We start from the raw sequence: 19,105 nt of genomic DNA on the forward strand, positions 1-19,105 counted from the left end.
AAAAGTGACCAAACATTGACAAATAGTGAGACCACTACGCAGGGATGACTGATGGGCAAAGAGCTCTGAGCAGGCTCTTCAAAGACCCATCGTATCAGCAGCCAGATGCTGCTGGCATGGGGTTGAATTACAATAGACAGAGTGCAAGGGAAATACAATAAGGCTAGAAAGAAAGAGGAGTGGGAGGAAAAGAAAGAGAATGAAGGGAGTCAGGAAGGAGGGAAGGAATGAGAGGGAAAGAAAAGGAAGGAGAGAAAGAATGAAGGAGGGAAAGAGAGGGAGAGAAGGGTAGAAGGTAGAGAGAGACAGAGACCTGAAGGAGAGAGACAGGGCTCTGAAGTTTTCTTCTCCAGCACTCTGAAGAGCAGGAAGTGGAAGGAATTTGTGAAAGACTCAGAAAATCCCTTGACTACTGACAGAGACAGGATCTTCCATCACTTCCGATTCTGTATCCTTCTTCACAGGCACAATCGTATGTCCCCACAGAGTTGATGCACAGCTGGTCACAGTCCACACTGACATCCAGGCACTCGTCCACATCTAGGGAGAGTAGAGTTAACCAGCACCTGCCCTTTGTGGTATTATGTGCCCTTCATTAACTAACAGTGGCATCCTGCCACACCGAAAGCAAGTGCAGCCCCTCAGTATCACGCAACCTACCTAGTGACTTGCTTTCGTTCATTTGCAAGTTTACCGAAGACTGGCCACAAAAACGAATGTTTTCTGAGCTTTCTTTGTGTAGCTTGGATGAAGAACATAAAACTTAAATTCAATGGTTCCAAGCTGTGCCTTATTCTGCAGAAATGTACTAATTTGTCAGCTCAAGTATGTGAGTGAACATTTTTGCATAATTCCACTCAGGGTCCACGGAGAACTTTGACACAGAAGAAAATGAACTAGTGTGTCCTCGTGTAGTGATCAGATTTATGACTGAAGCTGAGTTCATAGCCAATCCATGTGTTAGATACACAGAGAGTCCCAGAGTGAAGCCACACTTCTACTACACCTCAGATGGTGCACACCTTACCCCTGTGGGTATGTGCAAGTGTGCACATTCATGTCATACAATCAGATCTTGGCTCACTCCTCTTCGGAGCAGATGGTGCATAAAATGCAGCTTTTGTTGGCTCTGTTAATTGGATGGAAATGATGAATCTGCTCCACTGTGTTTAGATATATAGATAGCACAGTGTGTTTTTCTCTGATCTACACTGAAGGCCTGGATGGTAGTGGTTTAAAGCCTGGATACCATCAGAATTTGTCTCTTTAAGCAATGAAACTCCACGTTCTTTGTGACATTAATGTCGTATATTTGACTTGATGCTGGAATAGCTAGTAATGTTATGAACTGTGGATAGATTTAATGAAAATATGTTTTTAATAATAATAATTGCAAAATTAAAAAATCAATAATGTATTTAAGGTAATTTTGTTTTTAATTAACTCTACATAAACATACAGAACAATTGATTATACTATAGCATGCTTATACACACATAACATTCAGTTTCAATCTCATTCTTACCTTCCCCCACTGCCCTACCCTACTCTCTTTGTCCTTACTTTTAACCCCTTCCTCCCCTATAGCTGCCCTTTAATGTCACTTGTATCCTATCACACTCTCTAGCCCCTCCCACCTATCATTTCCCCCTTCTCCTCCTACAGCTACCCTTTGACTTTTATGTCACTGGAATTGCATTACAACCTCTAATGCCTCCCGTCTGTCTTCTCTCTCCTCCTACTTTCGGTCTTTCGACTTTCAAGGCACAAACAGATTTAAGTTTAGATTATGCAAATGAAAAAAATGTGGTAATTGTCTTTCTGGATTTGGTTTATTTCACTTAATTATAAATGACCCCTAGTTGTATACATTTTTTTTTTTTCAAAAACGATCTGATTTCGTCTTTCTGGGGATGGATAAAATTCTGTTGGATACATGTTTCACATTTTCTGCATTTATTCTTCTGCTGATTGCCATGTAGGCTGGTTCTGTGCCTTGGTTATGATGAGCAGGGCAGTAGTAATTATGGATATGAAGCATCATGTGGAACGGTGACCTCACTCTTCCATCCTATACAGAGTGGTGGAGCCCTGTTATATGGTAGTTCTAGTTCCTGGGTTTTCAGAGTCTTCCTCCATGTTTGCCTTCTCTCCAACAGTGCATGAGATTTCCTCTTTCCCCATGTCCTCTCTGCTGTTTTTAATAACAGTCACATGGCTTAGATGTGATGGAAGTTAAAAGTCGTTTCAACGTGCATTTCCTTGGCAGCTAAGCATGTTGAATTTTTTTCAAATATTTATGCCATTTTTATTCCTTGTTTTGAGAACTAGTAAACTATTATGCTCAGTGATAAATTTACCAATGGCTATATTAGGGGCTTTTTAGTTTTTAAATTTTGCAGCTCTTTCTATATTGTAGCTATTAATCCACTCTGTAACGTTGGAAGACAAAAATAATTTTTCTGCTCTTTAGATTGTCTCTCCTTTCTGGTGATTGTTTCCTTTGCTGTGTAGAAGCATTTTTAGGTTCTTGAAATCTAACTTATACATTATTGGGATTTTTCTCTTGGTACTGGAATCAACTGAAGAAAGTTCTTTCTTATGCCTCTATCTCAAAGTGTTTTTTCCATAGATTTTTTTTTCTAGTAGATCAAAGCTTCATGTGTCTTACTAAGATCTCTGCTTCATTTTGTAGCAATTTTTGTAAAGGGAGAGAAATACAGATTAACTTTATTCTACAGGTGGATATCCAATTTTCACTGCATTTGTTGATGAACCCCTCCCCAACTCCTGTAACCTCAGTGTTGGTTGGTACAGATGGATGTGTCCTGGGAGCTCGCTTGCCAATCTATCTAGCAGAAAAGCTGAGCTCCAGGTCCAGCAGGAGACCCTGTCTCAAAAATAGGTTAAAGAAGCACTTGAGAAAGAGACCAACATCAATCTCTAGTCTCCACATGGATCCACATGAGTGGCTGCATCCACATACTTACAAACACACACACACACATACACACACACTATACACACGAGAGAGAGAGAGAGAGAGAAAGAGAGAGAGAGAGAGAGAGAGAATACAATATTCACTCTCCAGACTCCAGATCTTTATATAGTTTCTGAAGGAAGACACTATTAATTAGGAAAACAAAAGAATGAATAAATTTCCTACAATGAAGAGATGACTAAAAGATGGCTAGGAAGGAATCTCTCATATCCAATACTAACCAGAAAACCTCAATGGTAGTAGAGGAGGGGAAAAAAGGAATAAACAGTAATCCAACTAACAACAATGACAGAAGAGTAATTGGTAGCATCTCTAATAATAGCTGCCTTCAGTGGAGTTCTTATCTAGGTCAAACACCATGCTTGTACTTTACCTTTACTGTGAACTTCCCTTAATTTACTCCCTAACCCTATTGCTGTCTTCATTCCACTGATGGAAATCTTGGGTTCTTCAAAGTATGACCACCAAAGTACATAGGCTGTCACATGATGCAACACAGAACTCAACACAGAACTCCACATTTCTCTAGTGTGAAAGGCACCACTTCCAAGCTCTGGCCCCCAGTTGCACATCACATCAGTAGATCCATGAGAGAGCAGGAATTTACCATCACATCCACAGCCGTCTGAACTGATCCGAAAGCCTTCCTGACAGCCGCATTCGTAGCCTCCTGAATAGTTGATGCAGAGCTGGGCACAGCAGGCGTCTCCACTCTCACATTCATCAAAGTCTGAAGGGCAAAGGACATTTGTGTTATTCCAGGAAGCAGAATCCAACACAACTAAAGAAGCTTTGAGAGGCCTCATTTCTGAATTAAAGCTGATTAACCATTTCTCACTTCTCAGGCCACGTAGTAGAGATATTGAAGAAATGGTCCCATAAAAATATGATACCACTTTTGGTTTATGTTTCTGGTATGTTCCTTGCATGTCTGTTATTTAAAGGATTATAAGTCATCTTTAAATGCATTTATAATCATAGGAATAGAGTTCTCTGCTACTTTTTCCAGTTTAAAAAGCAATATGACTGAATAAATAGAACTTGATGAACAAAAAGACAGAATTAAGGATGAAGATCCAAAGAATTCCACTTAGTAACTAACATTTGACCGCTGCAAAAAGCACAACTACAGACTTTGTAATGTGCCTGTTCTTCAAGACCTTAGATCAAGAGTGTTCCCAAGTAAACAATCCCCTTGAACTCAACAAAGGAGAGGAGGGTGAACTGTATGTCTGTGAAATGGAAGGAGGCACCCTTACTTCACATACTGTGTATTAAATTCTGGAGTATTCCAGAGTATTTCCTTATTGCTGCATTGCGTGGGATGAGTGAGGTCCACGTGCGGGGGTTTGCTACAGCTGTGAAATCATTCCCCTGTCAGGTGAGCAGCTGTTTAGATAGCATTATCATCGAGAACTCTACAATCGTGAATGCTTGTTCTTAAGACACAGCTGGCCTGGGGACAACCAAAAAGCTCCAGTAGTTGACAGTGAAACCCTGCAGCCAAACAGCGATCCACTTGGCCCAAGCTTTACAGGGTCACTCTGAGCAGAAGAGTGAAAGTCTGCTGTAGACACTCGCTCTTTTCTCGTGCTCTGGGACACCAGGGATTGCATGATGAAGGCACTGGCTTTCAGCCCCTGGCTCAGTTCTAGCTTGCCTGCTGAGCTGTTAGGTTGGGTGCCTGTCACTGCTGAGCATATGGAATCCTATTGCTCCAAAACTACGTGAGCGACCACTGGTACAGAGAGGTCAGTGTCTCAATTAACCCGGGAGAGTCAGTAGAGGCAAAAAAAAAATGAAGACAAGAGACCGGAAGGAAGGAAAGGAAATGCAAGCAGTCGGTCAAGGTGAGAGGTCACTATCTAAATGAAGGTCATCTGGCACAATGCGTTCTTTTTCTAGCAAAATGTCACCAGGAGCGCCACTCAGAAGACTGCAGATAGACTGCAGATATTAGCTTTCGTCATATTAAGCCTTCCCCTGCCCTTTAGATTAAACAAGGTGAACATTCTATTTCAATATAAACAATATGCAAAAAAAGAAGTTAAAAAAAACAAAGGAAAAATATTTTTACTTCATTGTGATTTTTAAAAAAATTTAGATATTTTTGTTTTCTTTTTTCTTTTAAAAAAGCCTTCTTGCTAACAGAGCCTCTGCACATACAGGGACTGGCTATGTCACATAATCTGAAAATATCCCTTGTTCCGATTGTTATTATGTGTTAATTTCTGATTATTTTGATTATTTTGTCATTTTCATTCTCCAGGGAAATGTTTTACCTTGCACACTGATTTCAGGTCAAAATCTCAACAGAAACTTACCTTTTCTATGGTAGAATTCATGTAGGGGTGAAGAGGTGCACATGTATGTCATGTGTGTGTGCATTCATGCCCTGTGTGTATGTGGGTGCACATGCAGCATGGGGTGATAGGGGGTGTACACATGGATGTCATATGAGGGAGGGTACACATGAATGTCAAGTGAGGGATGTACATGTGTCATTGGTAAAGTCATGTAGGAACTCAAATGCATGTCATGTGTGTGAGTAAACATGCATGTCATGTATGTGAGTGCGCATGCACGACATGTGGGGAGTGTAAATGCTTGTCATGTGTGGGAGTGCACATGCATGTCATGTGGGGGACTATACATGCATGTCATGTTAGAGACTGAACATGCAAGTCATGTAGGGGAGTATGCATGCATGTCATGTGGGGGAGTGCGCATACATGTCATGTGGGGGAGTGCACATGCATGTCATGTTGGGGAGTGCGCATGCATGTCATGTGGGGGGCACACATACCTGTGGTGTGTGTATGGAAGTGCACATGTATCATGGGTCTTCCTCAATGCTCTCTCCACTTCATGTTTTGAGAAAGGGTCTTAGTCACTGCATCAACTGGCTAGCAAGCCAAGAGTTTACTCTGTCTCCCCCCAAGGAGTCCTGGGATTACAGGCCCAGGCTTTTATGTGGGTGCTGGACCAGAATTCATGTTTTCATATGTACAGAGCGAGTAGTTCACAGACTTAGTTCTCACTCGAATATTTTCTACACTGTCACTTCAACCTTAATACCAGCTGCTTTTGTCCATTTCTTTATTTCTTTTCATAGCTTTGATGGAACTGTTGATCATCTGGGTTCCCGTTTTGTTCAGACTTTAAGGCTTTTGGCTGCTGTTCAGGCTGCAACACTGCTGCAGAGACGTATTGCACCTCTCACCTGAACAGGAAAAGCCAGCCCCAGACTGCTGCAGAGACATAATGCAACTCTCACTTGAAGAGGGAAAACCAACCCCCCAAACTGGAAGATTCATGTACTGAGGTGAAATTCTTAACCACTCAGTTCTGAAAAGTATCAGCGTGAAAAGCCCCGTCCTCTGTCCACAGCCACTAAAAAAAGTTGCCTGTATTTCCCAGTGTCTAGCCATTTGGATAGCTTGGCAAATCCCACTGTGATCCGACAACGGTCCCTCCAGTGACCCTTTACCCCTTTCTCTAGGTTCAGGACTGGACTTCTGCACTTTGGCAAGGCTGACCATTGGTGTGCTAGCTGTACTTGGACCACTTTTATCTTTTCTTCTATGTCTCCATCTTTAGAAAATACCTCATAGTAACATATGATAGAACTTGTGGCTGGTTTAACAGAGCAACAGGCAGCAAGATGGGTGGCCTCATGGTCGAAGGAAGTCATTGCTTTTGTCTTGGTGAATATCTGGTCTTCAGAAATAGGCATTTTTATCATTGAAAAAATAGAGGAAAATAAACTATAAGCAGTGTAACATTGCCTTGTCGACTGCTGAAATCTCATAAATACGCAGTTTCCTGCATTTTACCCAAGCAGATGCTATATTTTTCTAGCTGTAAATAAGTTTCCTGAATTGTACTTTTCAGAGACTAAAGACATCAAGGTTTCAAAGAGTATAAGAAGAAATACATTAATTAAAATATAAAGAAAAGATATAGCTTATCAGTTTTCTTTATTTAGTGCTCATAAAAAACAAAATGAGAAGGGAAAAAGAAAGGAAAGAAGGAGGAAGGAGAGAGGGAGGAAGAGAACCATTCATTTCTTTCATAAATTTAAATATTAATGAGACGGAAAATATGGCACAGTTTACATTGCAAGAGACTCAAGGAAAACAATTGGTTCTGATTCATTGGGCTCTGTCAACTAATAGTGGTGTAAAAAGCACTCCTGGATCAAGAAACATATGCAATGGCTTTGTTTAGGCTTAAATAGTCTTGCGAGACCAGAGTACTGTAAATTCCATGATAGTGTTCTCTCATAGTGCCCAAGTACAAAACCAAATAACCCAACCCAGTGCTTTCGCCGCCACCTCTGCATTCCTGCTATAAAGAGTCAGAATAGCGTGCAGTGAAAGTGAGGCTCTCTAGCATTCTTACTGTCGCTTCAAAGAGTGAAAACACATGTCATCATTTAGAAAATAAGTAAATGCAGCGCTTCCATTTTAGAATGAAGGCATCACTATCTGGGGGCTTGGCAGATTCAGAAGCAGAACCCAGCAGTGCAGCTTCACACTGGATCCCTTGCCTCTTAGCGGAGAAACACTGAGAGATCTCCATTCTGCATTTCTCTATGAGGGAAGGCTGAGTGGGGATTATTCTTCTCATTATTGCAAATTATCTAAACAATAATCATTATTAATAGTAAATGAATGAAACTAATGATGCAACCTCTGGTAATATGTTGTTGAAGCCACCTATTAAAAATGGGTTTGGGGGCTGGAGAGATGGCTCAGTGGTTAAGAAGATGAATTGCTCTCACAGTGGCCCCAAGTTATCTTCCCAGCACCCATACCAGGCAGCTTATAATCACTAGAAACACTGGGTCCAGGGGATCTGAATCCCTTTTCTGGACTTACTGACTTGTTGCCCTCAAATGTACACATACCCATGCGCAAACACACAAACGCACATAATTAAAGGAACGAGCTTGACCTGGGATGTCCAAAGAATTACTATCTTTTAAACTTATCTTTTGGTAAAAGCTTCCATAGCATAATTGGACATTCATCTAATTCATTACCATACTGAAAACCAAGGAGCATGATTTCATTTTTGCTTGAGGTAGGAAGACTTGGGACTGACAGCTGTATCTATTCTAAGCATACAAATCTGGTAGATTTGAGAGACCTTAGAATATTTTCCTTAAACAAAAGAGTAAGTTTTATTCACATACAATTACTAACCCATATATATTTATATATATATATATATATAATTATTTATAATTAAAAGTATTTCAATCTCCTTAATTTCAGGGTAAATATCCAAGTCTAAAATGTCTTTGCTCTATGTATCAATGGTCAGACACACAGTTTAGTGCAGTTCTCTCTCTTCAGTCTGAGGGTTGTAGCTCACACTGTAGCGATGGGTATTAGCATGAAAGTCCCAAAGGAGTCCAGAGGAACTCTGAATGAAGATGGCATTTACCGAACATTACCTATGCATGTCTTCTCATCTGCGTCAAGTCGATGTCCATGGTTACAGGAGCAATGGGGTCCACCGATCGCAGGTTCGCAGTGGTGAGAGCAGCCCCCATTGTCCTTCTCACAGCTATTCACAATCTCTAGTTCAATTCCTTCCCAAAACAAGCAAAAGAGGGCTATTAGCATAACAATAGAGAAAATGGAATATATGTTAACAATGGACGTGCTTTCTCTTTGGAGAAGATGACACATTCTATTGAAAATATATCAACACTTTATGCATGTACAATTCTAAGGCTTATCATGAAAGACACATCATGAATATACATGCCTATGCTGTGTTGTACTGCTAAGTGATAAGAAGTATTGATAAGTAAAGTAAAAAGAGGATAAGAAATGCAATGATGCATCAGATACTATAAATGACACTTCCTTTAGGGACTGCAAAGCTTGTGTGTGTGTGTGTGTGTGTGTGTATTAAAGCTGATAATTGTTCTTTTCAGTAACTTTAGCTTAATGAAATGACTATTAAAAGTAACTTGGTGTTGACGAGATGTTAAACCAATGTACTAGCTGATCATATGTAAGTTGCATCTTGTGAGAACGCTAACCAGCTTTGACGCATATAAAACACACTTATCACATTAGCATACTATTATTTTGGAAACATGTCACCATCCCAGGCATATGCTAGTAATTTGGACATATTGGTGAGCATCAGGCCCAGCATCTGAATGTCGACTGGCCTGAGCATGCAGACATTGTAGCCTCTGATTTTCTAAATGAAGACACAGGAAGTAAAAGAATGCTTGGCTCGGTGTTTCAAGTGTAAAATTTCAATGTGCTGACCACTGTTTACTTTGTCATTTCTGTCACAAAGGTGTGGGCACCCTGCTCTCATTGACTGCACCCATATTGGCTTATTACCTTATGCGGTTAATGCCCCATATTGGAAGAAGAATATGAAAAATAACAGGACAAATATACCTAGGATTGTGGCAGTCCCTGTGAACATGTTTCATCCTGACACTGTGTGGAGAACCTGTAGCCTCCAAGACTGTGCTTGACCACTACAGCCTGTGGCACACTGTCCCCAACCACTCTGAGCCCACGGTGCCTTCTTCATTTTGCCTTAGTAGCTCCCAGCAAATGTTCAAAAATACATTCCCAAAGATTGGTGAAATAAATGGAGATTCTGCTAATCAGTTTCCTGTTGAAAGAAGGAATCTCTGTGGGCAGAAGACTGAGGACACTAGACCATGTTGAGGACTGAAGGGCAGAGTGATTTCAATGCATAGGCTAATATAGAACACATGAAATCGGCCTGAGCTGCTCTTCAGGTTTGCCACTGTCAGCCGCGTAAAGAGATTTTCTTAACAGATTAAAACTATAAGGTTAGAACAAACAACAGCAACAAAAACACCTTGTTCCAAACAATTGAAGTTTATAAATGTGTGAGCTTTCTGAGCAGAGATGACTCTATAAAATACCACCCAGAAGGCAAAAAATTATTTGGTTAACAGCTTAAATATGAATTTACAAATATTCATGACATCTCTCTTCATAAAGTGGCCCCGAATATGAGAATAACCGAAATTTTGTTAGATGGGTAAATAATAAGCCAGTTTTGGTATGGCCAGTCAATAAAATAGCGCTCACTAAAGAAAAGTCAGCTTCTCGGGGAAGCAGGCACTTGCCTGGATCACAAAAGCATTATGTTGGGTGAAAGTGTCTGCAGGGGATAACACAGTACTACAGCATTCCAGACGAACAAAGTCCAGAGAAGTAAGGCAGAGTAGTAACTTTTGAATGTCTGTGGTAAGTAGGAATCAGAGACAACGAACTCTAACCCAAAAGTGCTTTCTAGAGTGACTAAGTAGTTACTAACCCTGGCTACAAGGGTTTCCTGAAACTACACATGTTGCCCTGATAGTATTAAAGAAAAGCTAATTTTCTTGTCTGTTAATTTTTAGAAACACAAGAGCCTCTCTAGGTCTGACACTCTTCTCCAGCGGTTGTCACATTAGTCCCCGGTCCCCGTTTCTTCGACCTGCTCTCTAGGCTTCCCTATTCTCTCCTGGATATTTGATATTGTTCTTTCCTGACTCTGGTCCCTACTAAGAGTTCTCCTTTCTTCCTCCACTTGCCGTCTCTTTCCATATGAACTCATTCTTGCTCACAGCCTAAACGTTGTTCCCCCAACCCTGACCTCTACTAGTATCTAGATTATTATTTTTTCTATTTAGAAAATAGGTAGAAACTTTTGACTTGTGTTTCCACATGGGTTACCAAATGTCACACACTAAAGACAGAACTGATGAGTTGTGAATGCAATCCCTATCTTTCTGTGTTTTTCCCGTAGACCCACACTTGGAGAGAATTGATTAGTGCTCTCCTGCGTAGTGAGGCTTGAGACCTTGAATTATTCTTGATCTTCTTTTCCTTACATACTCTGAGCAAAACTTCACAATATACCTAAATCTGTCTCATTAAAACATACAGGATGAAAGGGTTAGAGCTGAGTGTGATGGTGCACTTCTATAATCACAGCACTTGGGAGGCAGAGCCGAGAGGAATGTTCAGGAATTCTAGGCCAGCCTGGGATAAATATCAAGGTTGAGGCTAGCCAGGGCTACAATGGTTAAAAAATAAAATAAAATAAATAAAAAAGACAACCTTAGATCTACAGTTGGCCACTAGAAGTCAGTTGGTATTTGGGTTCTTAACTTGGGATGATTTACAATGAGCTACTTTCATAGTGCATAAAAATCACACAGGGGCCACACACATACACACACTCACATAAACTCACATGCATAGACATGCACACGCGCACACACATGCATGTGCGTATCACATTTTTTAAAAACTTATACTTAAACAGAATATGTTCCTTCTGATAGGTAAGAAATTCATCATTTGCTTGATAGATACAATAATAAAGCATATGTATCTAATAACACCAATATTAAGTTGAGAATTCTTTTGACGAAAGTCTCCTCTCATGGTGAGCTGTGTGGAACTTTCCGAATCTGAATCACAGGGCAGTAAGTATGAACTCACAGCATATCGTGAGGACTGAGTGATGGAGTGGTTAGATTACAGAGTATTTCAAGATTTCCTCTAAAGAAATTAAATGACCATAAAGCCTTTTCTTGGATAAAGGTGAAGCAAGTGTCCACAGCACACCCATTTCCTAGAGGAGCTGCATTTATGCTTAAATATCATCATGCTCTGACCAGATTTCCTTGGCCTGTGCGTGTGGAGACACCTCAGAACGCAGATTTCCACTGAGAAACGTTTGTATGTCAGTAGTAAACATTGAGGTGTGGAGACGACCTTAGAGGGGACTTAGTTAAATATTCCCATCAGGAAAGTAAATGGAAAAACGCACTTCCACCCAACACGGGCGACTCTAAGGCAAATTGCTTTCCTGAGTAAATTCTAAAGAAAGCTTGTAAATTATAAACCACTATTGATAATGATCCCTGCTTTCATGGTGCCTGACTACTTGCAAGTCAGTTTGCAAGATTCATTTGCACATTTTAAAATATGGTCATCCCCTAAATGTCTGGCTATATTTAAAAACCAAACATTAATAAAGAAAATTCCATCCCCATTTTCTCTTCCTGAAAGGGGAGTGCTGCAGGCATTCTGAAAGGGCTCAACCTCAGAAGTCCATTCTTAATTAATAGTTAGTTTTTCTCCCATTGTATTTACTTTGCTCTTTCAAAGGCAAACATCACTGTGGAGAAGCTGCCCTATAAACACAGTAGTAACGCATCGGTAGACTGGAATGGTACTTCAACAACCGGGAAACAGAATTCTATGCAGAGGAGAGTAAATTTCCTGACTTCTCACGGTGTCTCCTCATGAAGAAGTCCAGGAAGAATGTGAACATGCTTGCTTGTCTATCTTTCTCTGTGTGTTCTTTGTCTTGCACCAGTAAAAAGACATACAGTGCGTGGAAACGGTGGTGAAGTCGAAGGTCTTGTTTATGCATAATTGAAAGGCTCTTCAAGTTCCAGCCCTAAGACTTAGTGACTTGTGTTATGAGCATTGTGGCATTAGCAGTGAGCGTGAAAGACTGCAAAGAACACCTCCAAGAAAGAGCTGCCACGTAGAACGCAGTAGCTGTCACTCATGTAAGTAAGGCCACCGAGTATGCAGTTAAGGAATGTCATTAGAAGTGGAGAAAATGGAAGCACAGATAGGGCAGAGATGGGGATGAGAAACTAAGACAGTGGAGGAAGGAAGAGAGCATTTCGGGAGCAAAGAAAGTAATTGTCTTGGTTTGGTATCTAATGCTGTGATAAGCAGACAGCCAAAAACAACCTAGGAAAGATGGGGTTGTTCTAGCTTACATATCCCAATTAATCGTAATCCATCATGGAACAAAACTAAGGCAGGGACTCAAGCAGGGTAGGAACCTGGAGGCAGGAACTGAAGCAACAGCCATGGAAGAACTCTGCTCCCTGGCTTACTCTCCAAGAGTGGCTCAGCCTACTTGCAAACTCAGTGACTTCCACATGAATCATTAGTCAAGAAAATGGCCCACAGCCTTGTCTATAGGCTAATCTGATCAAGTTGACCAAAATTATCCAACACAGTAACCAAATGCTGGAAGACACTGAAACTTGATAAAACCGAGCAGGTTTTAATTTTATCTGGAAACAGGAAAGGATAAAGATGAAAGAGTCCATGGAGGGCCAGGGAGGGTCAGACCTGTTAGCATGGGTTGACGAGAAATTAGGAGGTGAGAGAGAGGCAATGCTTATTTTGGCTAATGAAATTTTTGTTGTGGAAATTCTAGCGGATGTGAGCTCACTTGAGAGTACTTTTAAGATAGGAACTGTTGGTCATGTTAATTTGGAACACAGTAGTAGTGATGATTCAGACAAGAAGGGGATTATTATGAGGGCAATCTCTTGATTGGTATGTCTTAAGAAATATAGACCCCCAGACACAGGAAAAGAAATAGTTTGGGCAGTAACAGGACCTAACTTCTTTGTACTACTAGGGGTTGACATTTCTCCTTATAATACTATGGGAGATTCGGGAGAACGCATCAGCTTGCGTGGTAGTTTGCAACTGGTATCTTTAGTTATCAAGGTAGATCACTAAAGTTGGGAAAGATGATGAATAAAGCTGAAGGACAAAGTTAAACATGAGGCATTTGAAAAAGGAAGATGGAGATTAAAGTTAAGAGGATGGAGTTGAGTTGGAACCAGATAGCTCAGAATTTAGGAAAGTAGACAGTGTGTTTGCTTGTTCATGGGTAAAGGATTGGATAGGAAGCATCTACAACAACCCCATAGCCCAGCATTTTAAATACATCTCTAACAATGGATATATTAAACCAGGCAATTGAGCTGAGATGGAAAACTAGGTATGGCTGGGGGACACATGGAAACGTGTTTGGCTAGGAAGTCAGAAGAATGAGTTCAGTGGTGAGCATGTAAGATAGGATGGACCAATTGAAGAGGTGTCAGGAAGGGCAAGGGCAAAAAAGCCAGTACCGAAGGCAGACATTGGAACACCCAATGGGTTGGGCATGCAATTACATCCCACAGCTCTTCTCTCCTCTTATGTTTTCTTTACCCATGCTCTTTCCTCTTCTTTGGGCATTATGGTGGAACCTTTAGTGCTCAGCAGAGCTGATACAAGAAGACAGAACTTCACAAACCATCAGAGTCATTAATCCAAGATTTTCCGGTCAGAAGACCTGAAAGTCCACCCTTACTGACTAGCCTGCGAACCATACTGCAGACTCTGTTCTATTTGCCTCTTTCCTCAACAACAGAATGACACTGGTTACTCTTGTCAGTCCCCATCCTCACTCTGTCCCACCAGGCAAAGTGCTCGGGTACTTTCTCTTAGCCAAGATTTTCAGTGCTGTTCTTTGAGTTATCACTCTTGCTTGCTACTTGTAATACCTGACTGACTACCAAGGCTGTCATGGTTGCTACTTACGGTAACAATGTTTCCCGTCAGCTCCTAGCTCAAAACCAGGGTGGCAGGCACACTTGAAGGACCCCTCTGAGTTCACACAGCGATGAGCACAGGGAGCAAGCTCTTCAGAACACTCGTCTATGTCTACAGGGAGAGACACACAGCATCTGTCTTAGCATCTCCAATTCAGCCTTATGTGTAAATTATAAAATGAATATACTGTCACCTTCCAGTTGACCTCTAATTTTCAACACAATACTAATTACCACAGACTCCATCCACTTAGCAAGAAGGAAGGACTTGTGAGCACAAAGCTGCTGTAACTACACATCCTGAGTTAGTCTGATGCTCACTAGTATTTCTTCATGTCCACCAAACCCAGCCGCTATTAACTGGGAAAAATGAATGGAACTAAAGATAATAGTTCTAATCCATTCCCCCAACAGCACAGAGGCCATTGTAGTCTGACATTATGAAGAAAGCATTGTATTGAATAGATACCCCAATCCCCTGGCTTTTTCTTTACTTTTGAGATTATTTTCTGTGCATGTGTGCATATGTGAATGGGGACCGGTGTCAAGGTACACGAGTGTGGTCAGAGGACAGCCAGCAGCAGTTAGCTCTCTTCTTCCACCGTATGGGACCTGGGACTTGAACTCAGGTTGGTAGATGTAGCTGGAGACTTTCTCTGTCTCGCCCAGTCCCACCGGGTTTGTTTCTCTCCCACCTGCCAGTCCCCACAGTCACTCATAAAATAATCATTTGAGGAGGCTTAATATTAATTATAATTGCTTGGCTGATGTCCCAGGCTTCTTACTGGCTAGTTCTTACATGTATATTAATCCATTTCTAATAATCTGTGTATTGCCACTTGACCTGTGGCTTACCAGTAGTGTTCTGGCATCTTACTCATCTGGCTGCTCCTAGCATCTTCCCACTCCACCTGTTTTCTCCCATTCTCTCTGCCTGGATTTTCCACCTATCTATATTCTGCCCTACCATAGGCCAAAGCAGCTTCCTTATTGACCAATGGCAATAAAACATACTCGTAGCATACAGAGGGGCATCTCACTTTATCTAGGTCCAAACCTGTAAAAGCTGAGCCATTTCAACAGTCCTCATCCCCCCCACCCAATTTCACAATGATTTTTATGTCTGGTTTGTATTCAATTCCTCAAAATGTTTATCAGTTCTATAAGCCAAGAAATATTTTTCTGTTTTCATAATTAATCCAAATAAACTTTCTCATTTCATGGAGATGCCATGATAAAAATGAAGAATTCTGTGGTTTCTCAGAAGTTATTAAAACAAAGACTGTCCCACAGGAATCCTTTCGTTCTCCATTGGTGCCAGTCATGAAATAATTTAGCCCTTTCATCTTTGAACTGAAGTGTGTCTGCTTTGCTATTTCTGGAAACAGAACCGTGTAACCTTGTGTTTATGGCATTTCTTTCTCTCGTTTTAATTATTCCTAAGTTCTGAGAGCCTCATTTGCACACACTTGCTTTTCAAAGGTTACCTCCACCTCTGTAGCCTATAATCAAAAACTCCCTATGTGGTTACTGCGGAGTTTGAAATATTAATTCTCGATTTTGCTTAAAAAAAAGAAACAGAAAACAAAACAAAACAAAAAAAAACATTACCTCTGAAAGCACACTAAGTCATTTTTTATAATAAGCAAGAATTTCACTATGGGTTTTTTGTAGCAGTCTAAAATACTTTCATAGTGATAAAGTAAAGAACTAAAGTGTTCATTTTTAGCATAAATAAAAACACCTTTTCTCCTACCTGCTCCAACTGTTCAATATGACTGCAACAGAATTTCAAACAATTACCCAATTAAGATATCAGTTTCAGCTTCCTACCTTCACAGGCCTTTTTGTCTGCAGACAGCTGGTACCCAGCATGGCAGGCACACCTGGCCACACCATTCTCACTTTGGCATAAGTGAGCACATTCATTCCTTCCTGCACAGGGGTTTGTCTCTGAAAGCAACAAAGCAGTCAGTGATCATAATTCATTCAGTTTAGAAAGATGTGAAGAGTGGATGGCTGGATAAAGAAAAGTCACAAAGATATTAGAGTCATTTGTTTCCCATTTAAAGATGTTTAGATTCCAGAATGGTGTTTCTTACTTTCGAATGGAACTCATTCAACAATTATATTTCTGCTTTTGGATCAGAGACCTGATTCTGGGCAAAAAAAAAAAAAAAAATAGATCAAGGTCAAAGGGGACTTAACCTAACGTCCCTGTTTCCAAGTTCTGATCCCCTGCCCTCTGATCCACAAGGGAACCAGCCACAGTTCTGCAGCAGGTCTTACCTAACATCCCTGTTTCCAATTCTGCTCCCCTGCCCTCTGATCCACAAGGCAACCAACCACAGTTCTGCAGCAGGTCTTACCTAACATCCCTGTTTCCAATTCTGCTCCCCTGCCCTCTGATCCACAAGGCAACCAGCCACAGTTCTGCAGCAGGTCTTACCTAACATCCCTGTTTCCAATTCTGCTCCCCTGCCCTCTGATCCACAAGGCAACCAGCCACAGTTCTGCAGCAGGTCTTACCTAACATCCCTGTTTCCAATTCTGCTCCCCTGCCCTCTGATCCACAAGGCAACCAGCCACAGTTCTGCAGCAGGTCTTACCTAACATCCCTGTTTCCAATTCTGCTCCCCTGCCCTCTGATCCCCAAGGCAACCAACCACAGTTCTGCAGCAGGTCTTACCTAACATCCCTGTTTCCAATTCTGCTCCCCTGCCCTCTGATCCACAAGGCAACCAGCCACAGTTCTGCAGCAGGTCTTACCTAACATCCCTGTTTCCAATTCTGCTCCCCTGCCCTCTGATCCACAAGGCAACCAGCCACAGTTCTGCAGCAGGTCTTACCTAACATCCCTGTTTCCAATTCTGCTCCCCTGCCCTCTGATCCACAAGGCAACCAGCCACAGTTCTGCAGCATGACTCTGGTCTGTTTCTCCAGCTACAGTGTCCACCTTTGGACTACCAGGTTCTCATTGCATCAGTTCCTTTCCTAGATCCCCCCGACACTGGATCAACAGTCAGGGTGTCAGGAAAAGGCATGTGGAGAAATAAAGGTGGGAATCCTGGCTCTTGAGGACAGGGTCTTTGTATGTGACCCGGGGTGGCCACCAACCCAACCTGATCCCCCCAGCTCTGGCTTCAGAATGTTACGACATTCTGGTTATTCAGGGTTACAACCATATTCCACCACACTTGCTGAGTGTCTTTGGTTGTCTAAGACCAATTATTGGTCCCAGACTATAATTATTGTTATAAACTGTCAAGTGAGGTTTTCTTGTATTTTTTAGGAATTTTAAATTTGAGAAATGTTCATTTATTCTGTAATCTTCTGCTGTGGGACAATGGTCTGTTCCCTGTCACTTGTATTTTAAATAAATGCTGATTGGCCAGGAACAAGGCAGAAAGTATAGGCAGAACGACCGACCAGGCAGAAAGCAGAGGAGGGGAAATGAGAACAGGAGAATTTTGGGAAGAGAGTCAGTTTGTAGTCGATGCAGAGGAGGCCAGACACAGATCAAGAAAGATGTGACTGTCCTGCCAAAAAAGGTACCAAGCCACGTGGCTAAGCCACAGACAAGAATTGTGGTACCAAAAAAGGTACCAAGCCACAGACAAGAATTGTGGGCTAATGTAAATTTTAAGAGTTAATAAGAAACCTGAGATATTAGACCAAACATTTTATAATTAATATAGACCTCTGTGTATTTCTTTGAGGCTGAATGGCTCCAGGACCGGGAGGGACAGAAATCTTGGACAATAGTCTTCTTCTTTTTTCCTAATGTCTTTTTTTGTCTTTAAAAAAGAGTAATGCCAGCATCATGGAATGTGTCCCATGGTGCTGCATATGCTTATACCATCTGACAAACACTAGAGCTTTGGTCTAAGTTCTTTAAAAGCTTGGTGGAATTTGCTTTGGTGGTTTTTGTTTTGAAGAACTATGAACATTAATTCACTTTCTTCATTAGACACAGGGATGTTCAGACTGTCTCTTTCTATGAGATCACCAGGTTGTCTTTTCAAAAAATGGATGCAGTTTTACCCAGGTTATACAAAGGAACAGAACCAAATAGTTAGAGACTTGGATATTCCTGTGATTGCAATTAATAAGACAAAGTCACAGAAGGGGTTTATGGCGCCATTCAGTGGCAGATTGTCTGTTAGTATATACTTAGGGTTTCCTAAACATCCAGCATTTGTTCCCAGCACCATAAACTAATAAACTGAGACAAGATGAGAAGACATTAAAAATTCGGGAGATGAAAGTCAACTGACACTGCATCAATTGACTGACATTTCTAAGTCCTCCAGCAGGGTCTGCACTCTATGCATTCTTTCTCAGTGCACACAGGGTACTGAAAATGACAGGCCATGACATGGGTCAAAACAAACATCAATGGATATAAAATGACTAAAGGGGATTTTTTTCCCTATTTTTCTGTTCCCCTGCCAGTGTTGTTTGCATGGTTATTGGGCATTCAAACTCAGGTCCTCATGTCTGGTCAGCAAGTACTTTCCCAATGTGCCATCTCCCCAGTGCAAGGCAAACACACACACACACACACACACACACACACACACACAGAGAGAGAGAGAGAGAGACAGAGACAGAGACAGAGAGACAGAGAGAGACAGAGAGAGGCACACATGCATACACTTTTTAATTAA

The 19,105-nt window shown here is 41.3% G+C and overlaps 1 protein-coding gene across 5 annotated transcripts in view; it reads right to left on the minus strand.

Moving 5' to 3' along the window:
- LOC130865925 (EGF-like and EMI domain-containing protein 1) overlaps nt 1–19,105 on the minus strand; it is a 639,134-nt gene that overhangs the window by 109,254 nt on the left and 510,775 nt on the right. For all 5 annotated transcript variants that reach the window (XM_057757081.1, XM_057757082.1, XM_057757080.1 and 2 more), the window contains 4 exons: nt 16,269–16,388; nt 14,425–14,547; nt 8,466–8,603; nt 3,609–3,731 (listed from right to left, as the gene is read on the minus strand). In XM_057757081.1, the coding sequence (XP_057613064.1) occupies nt 3,609–3,731; nt 8,466–8,603; nt 14,425–14,547; nt 16,269–16,388 (504 nt within the window). The remainder of the gene's footprint in view (nt 1–3,608; nt 3,732–8,465; nt 8,604–14,424; nt 14,548–16,268; nt 16,389–19,105) is intronic.

This window comes from Chionomys nivalis, chromosome 24, assembly GCF_950005125.1.
Source record: "Chionomys nivalis chromosome 24, mChiNiv1.1, whole genome shotgun sequence".
Taxonomy (NCBI): Eukaryota; Metazoa; Chordata; class Mammalia; order Rodentia; family Cricetidae; genus Chionomys; species Chionomys nivalis.